We start from the raw sequence: 20,404 nt of genomic DNA, 5'->3' as shown, positions 1-20,404 counted from the left end.
GTGTTATGAGAGCCCAGGTTGCTCTGATAGTGGCCTTCAACTCTTCTGCGTTTTTTGGGTCTGGCATTCTGCATCTTCCTTTTCACAATACCCCACAGATTTTCTATGGGGCTAAGGTCAGGGGAGTTGGCGGGCCAATTTAGAACAGAAATACCATGGTCCGTAAACCAGGCACGGGTAGATTTTGCGCTGTGTGCAGGCGCCAAGTCCTGTTGGAACTTGAAATCTCCATCTCCATAGAGCAGGTCAGCAGCAGGAAGCATGAAGTGCTCTAAAACTTGCTGGTAGACGGCTGCGTTGACCCTGGATCTCAGGAAACAGAGTGGACCGACACCAGCAGATGACATGGCACCCCAAACCATCACTGATGGTGGAAACTTTACACTAGACTTCAGGCAACGTGGATCCTGTGCCTCTCCTGTCTTCCTCCAGACTCTGGGACCTCGATTTCCAAAGGAAATGCAAAATTTGCATGGTTGGGTGATGGTTTGGGGTGCCATGTCATCTGCTGGTGTCGGTCCACTCTGTTTCCTGAGATCCAGGGTCAACGCAGCCGTCTACCAGCAAGTTTTAGAGCACTTCATGCTTCCTGCTGCTGACCTGCTCTATGGAGATGGAGATTTCAAGTTCCAACAGGACTTGGCGCCTGCACACAGCGCAAAATCTACCCGTGCCTGGTTTACGGACCATGGTATTTCTGTTCTAAATTGGCCCGCCAACTCCCCTGACCTTAGCCCCATAGAAAATCTGTGGGGTATTGTGAAAAGGAAGATGCAGAATGCATTGTATTAGCCTTAAGTAATATTCTAATTTTGTGACACACGGAATTTTGGATTTTCATTTGTTGCCACTTCAAATCATCAAAATTAAATTAAATAAACATTTGAATGCATCAGTCTGTGTGCAATGAATAAATATAATGTACAAGTTACACCTTTTGAATGCAATTACTGAAATAAATCAAGTTTTTCAAAATATTCTAATTTACTGGCTTTTACCTGTATATACTCTTTTATGTCTTTCAATCATATAAATAAATACAACACACTCGTCATTTCATGTATTTGAATACAACTCATCAGTTGACGTGTTTAAATAAAACATACACTCCTCATTGGATGTCCACAGCAGCTATGTGTGAATATGCCACTCATGCAAGTATGCTTCTACCTCACGCATGTCTTGTGTGTGTGCGTGTGTGTGTGTGTGTGTGCGTGTGTGTGTGTGTGTGTGTGTGTGTGTGTGTGTGTGTGTGTGTGTGTGTGTGTGTGTGTGTGTGTGTGTGTGTGTGTGTAATCCTGTGACTCATCCTCATAATCACTTATAACCACCAGAGGAGGAGGAGATAAAAGAGAAGAAGAAAAAGAAGAAGAGGTCCACCTGAGGAAACTTCACAAGTAAGTTATTGGATTTATTATTATTATTATTATTATTATTCAATAATGTATGTTGACATCTGATGAGGATCCACAGGGACGTTCCTTCCCAACAGATGTTGTATATTAATATTAATAATGTGTTGTATATTCATAATAGTGTTGTATATTAATAATGACGAAGTGTTGTATATTAATAATACATAAGTGTTGTACATCCATAATAACAAAGTGTTGTATATTCATAATAATCAGAGGTGGGTAGAGTAGCCAGAAATTGTACTCAAGTAAGAGTACTGTTACTTTAGAGATTTATTACTCAAGTAAAAGTAAGGAGTAGTCACCCAAATATTTACTTGAGTAAAAGTAAAAAGTATGTTGTGAAAAAACTACTCAAGTACTGAGTAACTGATGAGTAACATACACACACATATCATATATATATATATATATATATATACATATATACACATACATTGATATATACAGTATATCATTTATATTTATTTATTTTGCCGTTTTTGTTTACATGTTAAAGGTGTTTTAATGAATATACATGCATGTTTAACACATATAGATTCCTTTCTTTCATGTTGACAAGAATCTAAGTTGGTGTATTACCTGATTCTGATGACTTGCATTGATTGGAATCAGACAGTAGTGATGATAACGTCCACGTTTTCAAATGCAGGAGAAAAAAAGTTCCTCCTTTCTGTCTAATACCACATGAAAGTGGTTGGTTTTTGGCATCTTATTTGTCCAGCTTCCATATTCGTTTTCACACACTTTACAAGAAATACATTGGCGGCAAATTCCGTAGCTTGCTAGCTTGTTTGCGCTGGCTTTCGGAGACTCTTATTTTGAAAGCGCAGGCGCGATGGAGCGGCACTTTTATTGTGAAGACAGGAACTGTGCAGTCAGTCTTTAGGCTTGTGACGGGATGTACGGTTGAAATTAAAAAAGTGTCTTTTTTCCTTCACACTTTTGATTGATTGATTGAAACTTGTATTAGTAGATTGCACAGTACAGTACATATTCCGTACAATTGACCACTAAATGGTAACACCCCAATAAGTTTTTCAACTTGTTTAAGTCAGGTCATGTGACCGCCTGGCTCTGTTTCATTGGTCCAACGTCACCAGTGACTGCATCTGATTGGTGGAACGGAGTCAAACGTCACCAGTAAGGCAGGCACTATGAAGGTCTGTCTGACAGACCAAAACAAAAACAAAGCGTGCATTAACAGATCGATAAAAATTAGTAGCGAGTAGCGAGCTGACTGTAGATAAAAGTAGCGGAGTAAAAGTAGCGTTCCTTCTCTATAAATATACTCAAGTAAAAGTAAAAGTAAGTTGCATGAAAACTACTCTTAGAAGTACAATTTATCCCAAAAGTTACTCAAGTAGATGTAACGGAGTAAATGTAGCGCGTTACTACCCACCTCTGATAATAAGTGTTGATTGATTGAAACTTTTATTAGTAGATTGCACAGTACAGTACATATTCCGTACAACTGACCACTAAATGGTAACACCCCGATAAGTTTTTCAACTTGTTTAAGTCCACGTTAATCAATTCATGGTAATCAATTAATTATAAATAATTTGTATATTAATAATAAATAAGTGTTGTATGTATAATAAGTTGTATATTAAGTGTGGTATATTAATAATAAATAAGTTGTATATTAATAATAAATGTTGTATAAATAAGTGTTGTATATTCATAATAAATAAGTGTTGTATATTCTTAAATAAGTTATATTTATTATGAATATACAACACTTATTAATATTGTCGGAGGCAGATATTTACATATATCCGAATTTAAGTTGTACTTCTTTCATTTATTACCGTATTTTCCGCACTATTAGCCGCACCTAAAAACCACAAATTTACTCAAAAGCTGACAGTGCGGCTTATAACCCGGTGCGCTTTATATATGGATTAATATTAAGATTCATTTTCATAAAGTTTAGGTCTCGCAACTACGGTAAACAGCCGCCATCTTTTTTCCCCGTAGAAGAGGAAGCGCTTCTTCTTCTACGGCAAGCAACCGCCAAGGTAAGCACCCGCCCCCATAGAAGAGGAAGCGCTTCTTCTTCTACTGTAAGCAACCACCCGCCCCCGTAGAAGAAGAAGAAGCGCGCGGATATTACGTTTCATTTCCTTTGTGTGTTTACATCTGTAAAGACCACAAAATGGCGACAGGTTTCCGGTTCATGAAAAGACGCAATCTCTCCATCCGCACACGGACTACTATTTCACAGCAACTGCCTAAAGACTTTCAAGAAAAGCTGGCTACTTTCCGTGCATATTGTAAAAACAAGATAGCTGAAAAAAAGATCCGGCCAGAGAACATTATCAACATGGACGAGGTTCCACTGACTTTTGATATTCCTGTGAACCGCACTGTGGATACAACGGGAGCACGTACGGTGAATATTCGCACCACAGGGAATGAGAAGTCATCCTTCACTGTGGTTCTAGCTTGCCATGCTAATGGCCAGAAACTTCCACCCATGGTGATATTCAAAAGGAAGACCTTGCCAAAAGAGACCTTTCCAGCCGGCGTCATCATAAAAGCTAACTCGAAGGGATGGATGGATGAAGAAAAGATGAGCGAGTGGTTAAGGGAAGTTTACGCGAAGAGGCCGGGTGGCTTTTTTCACGCAGCTCCGTCCATGTTGATATACGACTCCATGCGCGCCCACATCACGCTGGTTTTAATATATTATTAAAGTTTGACTGACCTATTTGACTGTTTTTTTTACATTCCTTTAGCGCAGTTAGATGCGGCTTACAACACGGGGCGGCTTATAGGTGGACAAAATTTTGAAATATGCCGTTCATTGAAGGCGCGGCTTATAACCCAGGGCGGCTTATGGTGCGGAAAATACGGTAGTCATATTTGAAAACAGTTCGAGTTTTCCATTTATTCTCTTGATGCTCTGTCAGCAAGTATACTATGTGTGATAACCTTGAGTTCTTTGGAATGTGTTTAGACTAGCATTTTGTTTTGGCTACAGAGATGGGACGAGAGAGAGGGTAGTGGGATCGGGAAGACAGACCATTTTGGGCGGCACGATAGAATGTTCTATGCTGGACTGGTCTCAAAAAAATGTATATTGGCAAAGCTTTGGGAATATACAACAAAATACCTATTCTGTCTCTGGTGGTTTTTCGACTCAGCTTTAAGTGTCGGAAAGAACTTGGGAGCGAATTGTGACTTGAATTCCCTGGGAGGAACAACTGGTCCAAAACGCAACAATTTGGGGGGCCCGTCCGGGCGACACGCTGAGAATTGGACACCTCTTACACTCTTCTGGACAGACTCACTAGTGGCCAAACAAAAACAAGGTAAGCAGAGCCTTTTTCTAAAATCTGCTTTAGGAGTCTGTCTTGAAGTATGTAAGTCAAAGACTGTTTGTACCCCAGACACAGAGTGGACATTTTGATAGATTGGTTGCATTTTGCCTTGTCCGTCATTGCATATGGTGGCCAACTCATGTCATTGCGTCTTAAATCTTTCACCTGTGTTGGAGGTTCAAGTCCTTTCATATGTTATATTCTTGGGTTAGAGTCCGTTTGAATAATACGATAAAGTTGGAGGTTAAAGTCCTTTCAAGGATATCAAGGTTCAACTTTATTGTCCCCGCGGGGAAATTTGTCTTGGGCACAGTGCATCATTGCTTTCTTAACATACCCAAAAACAACAGAAGAAAAACACAAGCACAGACACAACCACAACCATACAACTAACATTTAAACATCAGGACATGGAGCTTGATAGACATAGGTGGCACTTTGATGTAGGCATAAAATCTACAGTATGGAGATAAAGATAAAGTACCAATGTGCATTGCACTAGAGCTCATGGATAAAGTGCTGTGTGCTAAAGTGCTTAGTTCTAAAGTGCTATGTGCTAAAGTGCTATGTGCTAAAAAAAAAGTGCTAACCTATGTATTAAAATTCTATTGCACATTGTTGGTCAGCTTAATGGAGGCTGGGACAAATGATAATTTAAGGCGGTTAGATTTGCATAGTGGGACCCGGAGTCTTCTCCCTGATGGCAGGGTTCCATATTCAGGAAAGAGTGGGTGTTGTGAGTTGGAAATAATTTTCTTAGCTTTTTTCCTAACTGCCTGCTCATAGATGCTCTGTATAGGCTTATATTCTTTCCTCCCTACGATTTTCATTGCCGTTTTATGCATGCCGGCCAGTTTGCTTTTTAGCTTAACGGTTAGGTTGCCAAACCATGAGGTGATCCCGTATCTAATGATGCTCTCTACAATGGCACGGTAGAAAATCATCATGATGTGGCTGCTTACGCCGTACAATCTTAATCTTCGCAAAAAATATAGCCTCTGTTGCAGTCTATTGCACAGTTTGTCAATATGTGTCTTCCTGTGAGGAACTCGCATGGCTGCCGTTTGTGTGTCCCCAAGATGCAAGAACCAGGATGAGGATGAGCAGGTAAGATGATTTTAATAATAAAACAACAGAGAAATGTAGCAGTCTTGCATACAACAGTTCCAAACATAGTCTATAGTCGAGCACTGAGGAGTGCTCGAGTGAAAACATAAATAGGCATCTGCTGATTGGCAGCAGGTGTGGACCGGCTGCCAATCACCGGCAGGTGAGGAGAAAACAGTGCTCAGCGGAACCAACAGGAAATATAACAAAATAAGAGCACTGACAGGAAGTAAATACAAAAACATGGAAACAAACCGAAATGAAGTGACAGATCGTCACAGGACCCCCCCCCTCAAGGAACAGATTCCAGATGTTCCCTGGAAACAAGAACGGAAATAAGTCCAAAAATTACGGGAGGGAAGAGGGAGGACATGGCGGAGGGTCGCCAGGCCAAGTGTCCCCGCAGCCAGCGAGGGAAAGTCAGGTGGCGACGACGCGTTGACCGCCGCTGGAACTGGCGAGGCGGGCGACCACGGAACGGCCACTAATGTGGCCGACAAGGAGGCGGAAGCGCGTGGTACCTGAGCACCAACAGCTGCGAAGGTCCACACGCAGGTTCTGCAGATCGCTGCCGACAGCGCGGATGAAGTCCATAACACCGCCACATATTTGGCGGATGAGGAGGAGGTCGCGCAGCCGGTGACGATGATGATGACCATGAAGATGGCGGCGCCCTGCGAAAGCCCGCCAGAGACGATGTGGTTGTGGGTGGATCCGCTGCCGACCAGGAAGATGGCGGTGTCATGCGGAGTCCCACCGGTGACGCGGAAGATGTCCGCGCAGTGCGAAGGCGCGCCAGAAAAGATGAAGGTGTCGGCGCCGTGGAAAGAGACGATGATGTCTCCGTGGGAGGAGACGATGGCGGGGATGACAGCGGCGTGTGCTTGGCTGCACTGCTGCTGGTAGTAGCCCCCCCTCCACTAGGCGGATGCCAGACGCCGTCCACCACTGGGAGAAGGAGTTCTAGGTTTTTTATGTCCCCCGGTGCGAAAACCAGGGACGGGCGGAAGGGGGCCAGGAGGAGGGAAAACGACACGTCCCTCGCCGAGTCCCAGCAGGAGGCCAGGAAGGACATCACGGTGGGCTCCACTGGAGCCTTCGCCGGACTGGCAGGATGAGCGGGTGCTGGAAGGGATAGCAGCCGTGGTGCAGCTGCTGGAAGCTGCCTTGGAGCAGGAACGGGTGCTGGGCAGTCAGCCGGTGTTGGCCGTCGTGGCGCCGCGACCGGCGTAAGACGCGGGGCTGCGACTGGCGTGCGACGCGGTGTGGGAACCGGTGGTCGACGCGCTGGCACAGGCGATTGCCGTGGAGCCGGGACAGGATGCACAGCAGGCGACGGGGAAGATGGCGGCAGTGGCCGCGCCGGTCGGAGATCCGGAACCGGCGGCCGAGCCGGGAAGAGCGAAGGCGGCGGTGGCCTAGCCGGTCGGAGAGCCGGAACCGGCGGCCGAGCCGGGAGGAGCGAAGGTGGCGGTGGCCTCGCCGGTCGGAGAGCCGGAACCGGCGGTTGAGGCGGAGAGGGAAGGTCCGAGCCTGCTGTGGGCTGGGACCGCACAAACCTGGCTTTTAAGTCCTCCAAAAATTGTGCGGTCCAGAAGGTCGGCTGTGCATCGCCGACAGGGGTTCTCGCGAGGACACAATCTTCTGGCTCGACGATACTGTGAGGAACTCGCATGGCTGCCGTTTGTGTGTCCCCAAGATGCAAGAACCAGGATGAGGATGAGCAGGTAAGATGATTTTAATAATAAAACAACAGAGAAATGTAGCAGTCTTGCATACAACAGTTCCAAACATAGTCTATAGTCGAGCACTGAGGAGTGCTCGAGTGAAAACATAAATAGGCATCTGCTGATTGGCAGCAGGTGTGGACCGGCTGCCAATCACCGGCAGGTGAGGAGAAAACAGTGCTCAGCGGAACCAACAGGAAATATAACAAAATAAGAGCACTGACAGGAAGTAAATACAAAAACATGGAAACAAACCGAAATGAAGTGACAGATCGTCACACTTCCAGCAGAGAAGATTATCAATATGAACCCCTAAATATTTATATGAGGATACCTGGGTGATTTCCTGATTTTTGATGACCACTGGCTCATGGTCAGTCACTTTCCTCGGATCCAAAACCATTTCCTGTGTCTTGGTCACATTTAAAATAAGACCAAACCCCCAGGGCGAGTTTCGTATGTTATATTCTTGGGTTAGAGTCCGTTTGAATAATCTGATAAAGTTGGAGGTTAAAGTCCTTTCGTATGTTATATTCTTGGGTTAGAGTCCGTTTGAATAATACGATAAAGATAGATTACCGTGACGGGCTGCTTCACTGACGAGTAAGCAAATAGTCGGGTGTGGCTCGCCCTGGGGGTTTGGTCTCCCCTAAAAGAGTTCTGGGTTCAAGTCCTTTTGTATGATACAATAAAGAGCACAGGTGAAGATTGAGAAAAAATAGACGAGATGGCCACGGAATGTGATGGCGGTGGGTGGGGGGGTGGGGGGGGGGGGGGGGGGGGGGGGGTGATGAATGTACTGTTGTCAACAATGAAATTAGTAGGTGTGCTTGTGTGTGTGCGCGCGTGCTTGTGTGTGTGTGTGTGTTGCTATTGGTGACGGTGGAGTCCGCGTGGAGAGACGGAGGGGGGGGGAACAAGGTGAAATAGATAAGGACATGGCTCGAGCACAGCTCAGCCTCCTCTGCCTTTGGAAGACTGCGCTCCCGGGTGTTTGAAAACAATCACCTTCGAATCTCAACGAAAGTGTCAGTCTACAGGGCGGTGTGTGTTTCAACTCTGCTGTATGGGTCAGAAGCCTGGACAATATACCGCAGACACATCCGCTGCCTTGATGCATTTAACATCAGATGTCTCCAACGCATTCTTGGCATCACATGGCAGGACCGAGTTCCTCATACGGACATCTTGCAGCGCACTGAGTCCATAAGCATAGAGGCCACCCTGGCAAAGCGACAACTCCGGTGGGTTGGTCACACCATCCGGATGCCAGGACACCGATTGCCTCGTCAGATGCTTTATGGTCAGCTCCTTTCAGCCAGCAGAAAGCCCGGAGGACAAAAGCTGAGGTACAAAGACCAACTGAAAGGGATATTGAAGAGGTGCAACATCAAACCCCACGAACTTGAGACAGCTGCAGCCAATCGATCGCTGTGGCGTTTGCTGTGCCATGACGGGGTCATGTATCTGGAGGAGTGTCGGAACCAACACCGGAGGGATCAGCGGAGGCGAAGACACCACCCTGCAGCTCCAGAACCATCCCAGCCCCCTGATCCAGGCCTGACATGTCCCCACTGTGGCAGGACGTGTGGTTCCAGGATCGGACTTCATAGTCATATGGAGTGGCATCGTCGCCAGCAACGATAGCCACCGACCAGAGCAACAAAATGGAAGCTACGTCATCTTCGACTACGATGGACCGCCTAAGCAAGCAAAGTGTGTGTGTGTGTGTGTGTACGTGTGCTTGTGTGTGTGCGCGCGTGCTTGTGTGTGTGTGTGTTGCTATTGGTGACGGTGGAGTCCGCGTGGAGAGACGGAGGGGGGGAACAAGGTGAAATAGATAAGGACATGGCTCGAGCACAGTTTCTCACCATGTGCTCGAGAATTTAAGAGTTTGACGGAAGAGAAAAGAAAGTTAGAGAAGAATAAGATAAAATGGACGGGCTGTCGCACTTCCGCGAGACTATTCAAACGACCCGCCCAGACTTTGACTAAGCCAACGGCCCCTACTCAAGTGCCAAGAGAGGGAGGTACTCACACGCCCTCTCTAAGACATCGGCTCAAACTCTTAACCCCTCCCTTTGCACGTCTGACCATTTTCCTCCGGCAGATGGCAACCTCGCGCGTGCATACCAGACATTGTTGACACATAAAGCTGCTATTAGGGGCCACTTTCAGAATAAGCATTTTGCCGTCACAGACATGCAAGCCATTGTTGACCTTGCTTTCTCACCTGTACCTCAGGGAGGGAACCTTTGGCTAAACACTTTAAACAAAGCTAACCCTGATATACACGGTGCCAAAAACAACACATGGCAGGGACATCTGTCTTATCTCCTTGTTTTCTGAACCCACACCGCCAGGTTGTGATTTGTTGGTTAGTGTGCACCCTCCTGTTGACAATTTCACCCGACTTCTTCCCTTTGTGGCTGAAATTTCAATTTACAGGACCCCCTTCATCCCCCTACAAATTGGGTGACATTACCCCCTCCTGGTGCACCACCCTGATAGATGGCTCAAGGATAGGCCCTTGGGCACGAGCTGACTTATTCTGGTATTGTGGGGAGCACAGATTGTACATTAGAATCCCGACGTCAGCCGTTGGGCTTTGTGCTATGGTTAGACTGGTGACCCCAGTCACCCTAGACGGTACCAAATTAACACCCCTTGGAACTCCTGTTTCAGCGGCCTCTCTAACTTCCCGCAGAGGACGCCATGTTTTATCTCGGAGGAGGGTAACGGGCTACTTTGATTTGATGAGAAACCCCGAGAGTGTTTACTTTGATGCAATTGGACAACCAAGGGGGGTCCCACCACAACATAAATTGTGGTGTGAATCCTGTGCAGGTTTCGAGAACCTCCCTATATCCATCCATCCATCCATTTTCTACCGCTTATTCCCATTGGGGTCGCGGGGGGCGCTGGAGCCTATCTCAGCTACAATCGGGCGGAAGGTGGGGTACAACCTTCCTATAATTGGTGCTATTTTCCCTGTGACTGCTACTAAAAATGTAGAACGCATTAACTATGTTTTTTATAATCTGTTGAGACTGACCAACCTGACTCGTGATGCTGTTGAGGGGCTTGCTGAACAACCTGGGTTTGCTATGTCACTGAAGGGGGTCTGGCAAAGTGGTGACTTTCGAGAAATGCTAGTTTCCTTCCCTGAGAGTGACGACATTGACATAGATCCCATCCGTTTATCTCCCATGTAACTATGCTTTTAATTTTTTACTAGCTTGCTCAAAGAGGGGCGTATTTTAGAAGTGTTGTACTAGTGATAAAGATCTTTTTAGAAGATCTGAAGGGGGAATTGTCGGAGGCAGATATTTACATATATCCGAATTTAAGTTGTACTTCTTTCATTTATTACCGTATTTTCCGCACTATTAGCCGCACCTAAAAACCACAAATTTACTCAAAAGCTGACAGTGCGGCTTATAACCCGGTGCGCTTTATATATGGATTAATATTAAGATTCATTTTCATAAAGTTTAGGTCTCGCAACTACGGTAAACAGCCGCCATCTTTTTTCCCCGTAGAAGAGGAAGCGCTTCTTCTTCTACGGCAAGCAACCGCCAAGGTAAGCACCCGCCCCCATAGAAGAGGAAGCGCTTCTTCTTCTACTGTAAGCAACCACCCGCCCCCGTAGAAGAAGAAGATGCACGCGGATATTACGTTTCATTTCCTTTGTGTGTTTACATCTGTAAAGACCACAAATGGCTCCTACTAAGCGACAGGTTTCCGGTTCATGAAAAGACGCAATCTCTCCATCCGCACACGGACTACTATTTCACAGCAACTGCCTAAAGACTTTCAAGAAAAGCTGGCTACTTTCCGTGCATATTGTAAAAACAAGATAGCTGAAAAAAAGATCCGGCCAGAGAACATTATCAACATGGACGAGGTTCCACTGACTTTTGATATTCCTGTGAACCGCACTGTGGATACAACGGGAGCACGTACGGTGAATATTCGCACCACAGGGAATGAGAAGTCATCCTTCACTGTGGTTCTAGCTTGCCATGCTAATGGCCAGAAACTTCCACCCATGGTGATATTCAAAAGGAAGACCTTGCCAAAAGAGACCTTTCCAGCCGGCGTCATCATAAAAGCTAACTCGAAGGGATGGATGAAGAAAAGATGAGCAAGTGGTTAAGGTAAGTTTACGCGAAGAGGCCGGGTGGCTTTTTTCACGCAGCTCCGTCCATGTTGATATACGACTCCATGCGCGCCCACATCACGCTGGTTTTTAATATATTATTAAAGTTTGACTGACCTATCTGACTGTTTTTTTGACATTCCCTTTAGCGCAGTTAGATGCGGCTTATAACACGGGGCGGCTTATAGGTGGACAAAGTTTTGAAATATGCCGTTCATTGAAGGCGCGGCTTATAACCCAGGGCGGCTTATGGTGCGGAAAATACGGTAGTCATATTTGAAAACAGTTCGAGTTTTCCATTTATTCTCTTTATGCTCTGTCAGCAAGTATACTATGTGTGATAACCTTGAGTTCTTTGGAATGTGTTTAGACTAGCATTTTGTTTTGGCTACAGAGATGGGACGAGAGAGAGGGTAGTGGGATCGGGAAGACAGACCATTTTGGGCGGCACGATAGAATGTTCTATGCTGGACTGGTCTCAAAAAAATTTATATTGGCAAAGCTTTGAGAATATACAACAAAATACCTATTCTGTCTCTGGTGGTTTTTCAACTCAGCTTTAAGTGTCGGAAAGAACTTGGGAGCGAATTGTGACTTGAATTCCCTGGGAGGAACAACTGGTCCAAAACGCAACAATTTGCAACACTAATTTTTAATATGTGTGTTGTATAAATAATAAGTGTTGTATATTAATTATAAATAAGTTGTATATTAATAACAAATAAGTGTTGTATATTAATATTAAGTAAGTGTTGTATATTAATAATAAGTGAGTTGTATATTAATAATAAATAAGTGTTTTATATTAATATTAAATAAGTGTTGTATAAATAAGTGGTGTACATAAATAATTGTTGTATACTCATAATAAATAAATGTTGTATATTCTTAATACATAAGTTATATTTATTATGAATATACAGCACTTATCAATATGCAACACCTATTATTAATATGTGTGTCGTATAAATAATAAGTGTTGTATATTGATAAGCGTTGTATATTAATAATGATGTATATTAATAATAAATATAACTTATTTATTAAGAATATACAACACTTATTTATTATGGATATACAACACTTACCAATATACAACACTTATTAATATACGTGTCGTATAAATAATAAGTGTTGTATATTAATAATAAATAAGTTGTATATTAATAAAGAATAAGTGTTTTATATTAGTATTAAATAAGTGTTGTATAAATAATAAGTGTTGTATATTCATAATAAATAAGTGTTGTATATTCTTAATAAATAAGTTATATTTATTATGAATATACAACATTATTAATATGCGTGTCGTATAAATAATAAGTGTTGTATATTAATAATGTTGTATATTCATAATGAATAAGTGTTGTATATTAAGTGTTGTATATTGATAATGTTGTATATTCATAATAAATAAGTGTTGTATATTAATAAGTGTTGTATATTAATAGTAAGTGTTGTATATTCATAATAAATAAGTGTTGTATATTAATAATGTATATTCATAATAATTAAGTGTTGTATATTAATAAGTGTTGTATATTAATAATAAGTGTTGTATATTCATAATAAATAAGTGTTGTATATTAATAATTTATATTCACAATTAATAAGTGTTGTATATTTATAAGTGTTGTATAAATAAGTGTTGTATATTAATAATGGTGTATATTCATAATAAATAAGTGCTGTATATTAATACTATATATTCATAATAAATAAGTGTTTTATAAATAATAAGTGTTGTATATTAATAGTAAGTGTTGTATATTAATAATGTATATTCATAATGAATAAGTGTTGTATATTAATAATTGTTGTATACTCATAATAAATAAATGTTGTATATTCTTAATACATAAGTTATATTTATTATGAATATACAGCACTTATCAATATGCAACACCTATTATTAATATGTGTGTCGTATAAATAATAAGTGTTGTATATTGATAAGCGTTGTATATTAATAATGATGTATATTCATAATAAATATAACTTATTTATTAAGAATATACAACACTTATTTATTATGGATATACAACACTTATCAATATACAACACTTATTATTAATATACGTGTCGTATAAATAACAAGTGTTGTATATTAATAATAAATAAGTTGTATATTAATAATAAATAAGTGTTTTATATTAATATTAAATAAGTGTTGTATACAAAATAAGTGTTGTATATTCTTAATAAATAAGTTATATTTATTATGAATGTACAACACTTATCAATATACAACACTTATTATTAATATGTGTGTCGTATAAATAATAAGTGTTGTATATTGATAAGTGTTGTATATTAATAATGTTGTATATTCATAATGAATAAGTGTTGTATATTAAGTGTTGTATATTAATAAGTGTTGTATATTGATAATGTATATTCATAATAAATAAGTGTTGTATATTAATAGTAAGTGTTGTATATTCATAATAAATAAGTGTTGTATATTAATAATGTGTATTCATAATAAATAAGTGTTGTATATTAATAAGTGTTGTATATTAATAATAAGTGTTATATATTCATAATAAATAAGTGTTGTATATTAATAATGTATATTCACAATAAATAAGTGTTGTATATTTATAAGTGTTGTATAAATAATAAGTGTTGTATATTAATAATGGTGTATATTCATAATAAATAAGTGTTGTATATTAATACTATATATTCATAATAAATAAGTGTTTTATAAATAATAAGTGTTGTATATTAATAGTAAGTGTTGTATATTAATAATGTATATTCATAATGAATAAGTGTTGTATATTAATAATAAGTGTTGTCTATTAATAATGTTGTATATTCATAATAAATAAATGTTGTATATTAATGTTTTTAACTTTTATGTGTTCTCTCCAGAACACTCAGAAGAATACTCACTTTAGGTTCTTTGTTATTTGACAAATGTGGTTTCTATTGTGTCCCGGTGTTGATCCCTGGGGTACACCACAGGAATATATATATATGTAAATGTAACATGTGTGTAAATATAAAACATCATTGAACATGAGTCACTTCAGCGCTCTTAAATGTGTGTGAATTAGAATAAAAGTGCTAAGTGAGCTGCAGACTAGTGATTATCAGCCATTTGTGGCCAGCAGTCAAATGATGGGCTTGGGCAAAAAGGCACAATATTTGATTTATTCAAATGCAAATGAGCGGGTGAGTCACAAAGCGTGCTTTAAAAAGGGCCTTGTGTCCATGCAGGGCCCCGGGGCCCGCCAGTGTGTGATGCCCACAGAGGACCTGCTGGCACAGATGCAGCCCTCGGTGTCCCCCGGCATCCAGCGGAGGCACACACTTCCTGCCAGCGAGGTGCGCCCGCTCAACACCCAAGATGCCATCAGCGTCTTTGAGATCGAGCGAGAAGGTAAAACTTCACTTCCTGCGAAAAATATTCATCAGAAACTGCTAGAAATATTCATCATAAACTGCTAGAAATATTCATCATAAACTGCTAGAAATATTCATCATAAACTGCTAGAAATATTCATCATAAAGTGCTAGAAATATTCAACATAAACTGCTAGAAATATTCATCATAAACTGCTAGAAATATTCATCATAAACTGCTAGAAATATTCATCATAAAGTGCTAGAAATATTCATCATAAACTGCTAGAAATATTCATCATAAACTGCTAGAAATATTCATCATAAACTGCTAGAAATATTCATCATAAAGTGCTAGAAATATTCATCATAAACTGCTAGAAATATTCATCATAAACTGCTAGAAATATTCATCATAAACTGCTAGAAATATTCATCATAAACTGCTAGAAATATTCATCATAAACTGCTAGAAATATTCATCATAAAGTGCTAGAAATATTCACCATAAAGTGCTAGAAATATTCATCATAAACTGCTAGAAATATTCATCATAAACTGCTAGAAATATTCATCATAAACTGCTAGAAATATTCATCATAAAGTGCTAGAAATATTCATCATAAAGTGCTAGAAATATTCATCATAAAGTGCTAGAAATATTCATCATAAAGTGCTAGAAATATTCATCATAAACTGCTAGAAATATTCATCATAAACTGCTAGAAATATTCATCATAAACTGCTAGAAATATTCATCATAGAGTGCTAGAAATATTCATCATAAACTGCTAGAAATATTCATCATAAACTGCTAGAAATATTCATCATAAACTGCTAGAAATATTCATCATAAAGTGCTAGAAATATTCATCATAAACTGCTAGAAATATTCATCATAAACTGCTAGAAATATTCATCATAAAGTGCTAGAAATATTCATCATAAACTGCTAGAAATATTCATCATAAACTGCTAGAAATATTCATCATAAAGTGCTAGAAATATTCATCATAAACTGCTAGAAATATTCATCATAAACTGCTAGAAATATTCATCATAAACTGCTAGAAATATTCATCATAAACTGCTAGAAATATTCATCATAAACTGCTAGAAATATTCATCATAAACTGCTAGAAATATTCATCATAAAGTGCTAGAAATATTCATCATAAACTGCTAGAAATATTCATCATAAACTGCTAGAAATATTCATCATAAAGTGCTAGAAATATTCATCATAAACTGCTAGAAATATTCATCATAAACTGCTAGAAATATTCATCATAAAGTGCTAGAAATATTCATCATAAACTGCTAGAAATATTCATCATAAACTGCTAGAAATATTCATCATAAACTGCTAGAAATATTCATCATAAAGTGCTAGAAATATTCATCATAAACTGCTAGAAATATTCATCATAAACTGCTAGAAATATTCATCATAAACTGCTAGAAATATTCATCATAAAGTGCTAGAAATATTCATCATAAACTGCTAGAAATATTCATCATAAAGTGCTAGAAATATTCATCATAAACTGCTAGAAATATTCATCATAAACTGCTAGAAATATTCATCATAAAGTGCTAGAAATATTCATCATAAACTGCTAGAAATATTCATCATAAAGTGCTAGAAATATTCATCATAAACTGCTAGAAATATTCATCATAAACTGCTAGAAATATTCATCATAAAGTGCTAGAAATATTCATCATTAACTGCTAGAAATATTCATCATAAACTGCTAGAAATATTCATCATAAAGTGCTAGAAATATTCATCATAAACTGCTAGAAATATTCATCATAAACTGCTAGAAATATTCATCATAAACTGCTAGAAATATTCATCATAAAGTGCTAGAAATATTCATCATAAACTGCTAGAAATATTCATCATAAAGTGCTAGAAAAATATTCATCATAAACTGCTAGAAATATTCATCATAAACTGCTAGAAATATTCATCATAAAGTGCTAGAAATATTCATCATAAACTGCTAGAAATATTCATCATAAAGTGCTAGAAATATTCATCATAAACTGCTAGAAATATTCATCATAAACTGCTAGAAATATTCATCATAAACTGCTAGAAATATTCATCATAAAGTGCTAGAAATATTCATCATAAAGTGCTAGAAATATTCATCATAAACTGCTAGAAATATTCATCATAAACTGCTAGAAATATTCATCATAAAGTGCTAGAAATATTCATCATAAAGTGCTAGAAATATTCATCATAAACTGCTAGACATATTCATCATAAAGTGCTAGAAATATTCATCATAAACTGCTAGAAATATTCATCATAAACTGCTAGAAATATTCATCATAAAGTGCTAGAAATATTCATCATAAAGTGCTAGAAATATTCATCATAAACTGCTAGAAATATTCATCATAAACTGCTAGAAATATTCATCATAAAGTGCTAGAAATATTCATCATAAACTGCTAGAAATATTCATCATAAAGTGCTAGAAATATTCATCATAAACTGCTAGAAATATTCATCATAAACTGCTAGAAATATTCATCATAAACTGCTAGAAATATTCATCATAAAGTGCTAGAAATATTCATCATAAACTGCTAGAAATATTCATCATAAACTGCTAGAAATATTCATCATAAACTGCTAGAAATATTCATCATAAAGTGCTAGAAATATTCATCATAAAGTGCTAGAAATATTCATCATAAACTGCTAGAAATATTCATCATAAAGTGCTAGAAATATTCATCATAAACTGCTAGAAATATTCATCATAAAGTGCTAGAAATATTCATCATAAACTGCTAGAAATATTCATCATAAACTGCTAGAAATATTCATCATAAACTGCTAGAAATATTCATCATAAAGTGCTAGAAATATTCATCATAAACTGCTAGAAATATTCATCATAAAGTGCTAGAAATATTCATCATAAACTGCTAGAAATATTCATCATAAACTGCTAGAAATATTCATCATAAACTGCTAGAAATATTCATCATAAAGTGCTAGAAATATTCATCATAAACTGCTAGAAATATTCATCATAAAGTGCTAGAAATATTCATCATAAAGTGCTAGAAATATTCATCATAAACTGCTAGAAATATTCATCATAAAGTGCTAGAAATATTCATCATAAACTGCTAGAAATATTCATCATAAACTGCTAGAAATATTCATCATAAACTGCTAGAAATATTCATCATAAAGTGCTAGAAATATTCATCATAAACTGCTAGAAATATTCATCATAAACTGCTAGAAATATTCATCATAAACTGCTAGAAATATTCATCATAAACTGCTAGAAATATTCATCATAAACTGCTAGAAATATTCATCATAAAGTGCTAGAAATATTCACCATAAAGTGCTAGAAATATTCATCATAAACTGCTAGAAATATTCATCATAAACTGCTAGAAATATTCATCATAAACTGCTAGAAATATTCATCATAAAGTGCTAGAAATATTCATCATAAAGTGCTAGAAATATTCATCATAAAGTGCTAGAAATATTCATCATAAACTGCTAGAAATATTCATCATAAACTGCTAGAAATATTCATCATAAACTGCTAGAAATATTCATCATAGAGTGCTAGAAATATTCATCATAAACTGCTAGAAATATTCATCATAAACTGCTAGAAATATTCATCATAAAGTGCTAGAAATATTCATCATAAAGTGCTAGAAATATTCATCATAAACTGCTAGAAATATTCATCATAAACTGCTAGAAATATTCATCATAAAGTGCTAGAAATATTCATCATAAACTGCTAGAAATATTCATCATAAACTGCTAGAAATATTCATCATAAAGTGCTAGAAATATTCATCATAAACTGCTAGAAATATTCATCATAAACTGCTAGAAATATTCATCATAAACTGCTAGAAATATTCATCATAAACTGCTAGAAATATTCATCATAAACTGCTAGAAATATTCATCATAAAGTGCTAGAAATATTCATCATAAACTGCTAGAAATATTCATCATAAACTGCTAGAAATATTCATCATAAAGTGCTAGAAATATTCATCATAAACTGCTAGAAATATTCATCATAAACTGCTAGAAATATTCATCATAAAGTGCTAGAAATATTCATCATAAACTGCTAGAAATATTCATCATAAACTGCTAGAAATATTCATCATAAACTGCTAGAAATATTCATCATAAACTGCTAGAAATATTCATCATAAACTGCTAGAAATATTAATCATAAACTGCTAGAAATATTCATCATAAACTGCTAGAAATATTCATCATAAAGTGCTAGAAATATTCATCATAAACTGCTAGAAATATTCATCATAAAGTGCTAGAAATATTCATCATAAACTGCTAGAAATATTCATCATAAAGTGCTAGAAATATTCATCATAAACTGCTAGAAATATTCATCATAAACTGCTAGAAATATTCATCATAAAGTGCTAGGAATATTCATCATAAACTGCTAGAAATATTCATCATAAACTGCTAGAAATATTCATCATAAACTGCTAGGAATATTCATCATAAACTGCTAGAAATATTCATCATAAAGTGCTAGAAATATTCATCATAAACTGCTAGAAATATTCATCATAAAGTGCTAGAAATATTCATCATAAAGTGCTAGAAATATTCATCATAAACTGCTAGAAATATTCATCATAAACTGCTAGAAATATTCATCATAAACTGCTAGAAATATTCATCATAAACTGCTAGAAATATTCATCATAAAGTGCTAGAAATATTCATCATAAAGTGCTAGAAATATTCATCATAAAGTGCTAGAAATATTCATCATAAAGTGCTAGAAATATTCATCATAAACTGCTAGAAATATTCATCATAAACTGCTAGAAATATTCATCATAAACTGCTAGAAATATTCATCATAAACTGCTAAAAATATTCATCATAAACTGCTAGAAATATTCATCATAAAGTGCTAGAAATATTCATCATAAACTGCTAGAAATATTCATCATAAACTGCTAGAAATATTCATCATAAACTGCTAGAAATATTCATCATAAAGTGCTAGAAATATTCATCATAAACTGCTAGAAATATTCATCATAAACTGCTAGAAATATTCATCATAAACTGCTAGAAATATTCATCATAAACTGCTAGAAATATTCATCATAAACTGCTAGAAATATTCATCATAAAGTGCTAGAAATATTCATCATAAACTGCTAGAAATATTCATCATAAACTGCTAGAAATATTCATCATAAACTGCTAGAAATATTCATCATAAACTGCTAGAAATA

At 37.6% G+C, this 20,404-nt stretch overlaps 1 protein-coding gene across 1 annotated transcript in view; it reads left to right on the top strand.

The window, feature by feature from the left end:
• Positions 1–1,086: 1,086 nt before the first annotated feature.
• LOC133615349 (serotonin N-acetyltransferase-like) overlaps positions 1,087–20,404 on the top strand; it is a 35,851-nt gene continuing 16,533 nt past the window's right edge. The window contains exons 1-2 of the mRNA XM_061973882.2: positions 1,087–1,397; positions 14,969–15,131. Coding sequence (XP_061829866.1) covers positions 14,993–15,131 — 139 coding nt within the window. The 5' untranslated portion in view covers positions 1,087–1,397; positions 14,969–14,992. The remainder of the gene's footprint in view (positions 1,398–14,968; positions 15,132–20,404) is intronic.

The sequence above is a fragment of the Nerophis lumbriciformis genome, linkage group LG22 (genome assembly GCF_033978685.3).
Source record: "Nerophis lumbriciformis linkage group LG22, RoL_Nlum_v2.1, whole genome shotgun sequence".
Taxonomy (NCBI): domain Eukaryota; kingdom Metazoa; phylum Chordata; class Actinopteri; order Syngnathiformes; family Syngnathidae; genus Nerophis; species Nerophis lumbriciformis.
The sequence above is the reverse complement of the archived record's forward strand: the minus strand, read 5'-3'. Positions and strand labels throughout refer to the sequence as shown.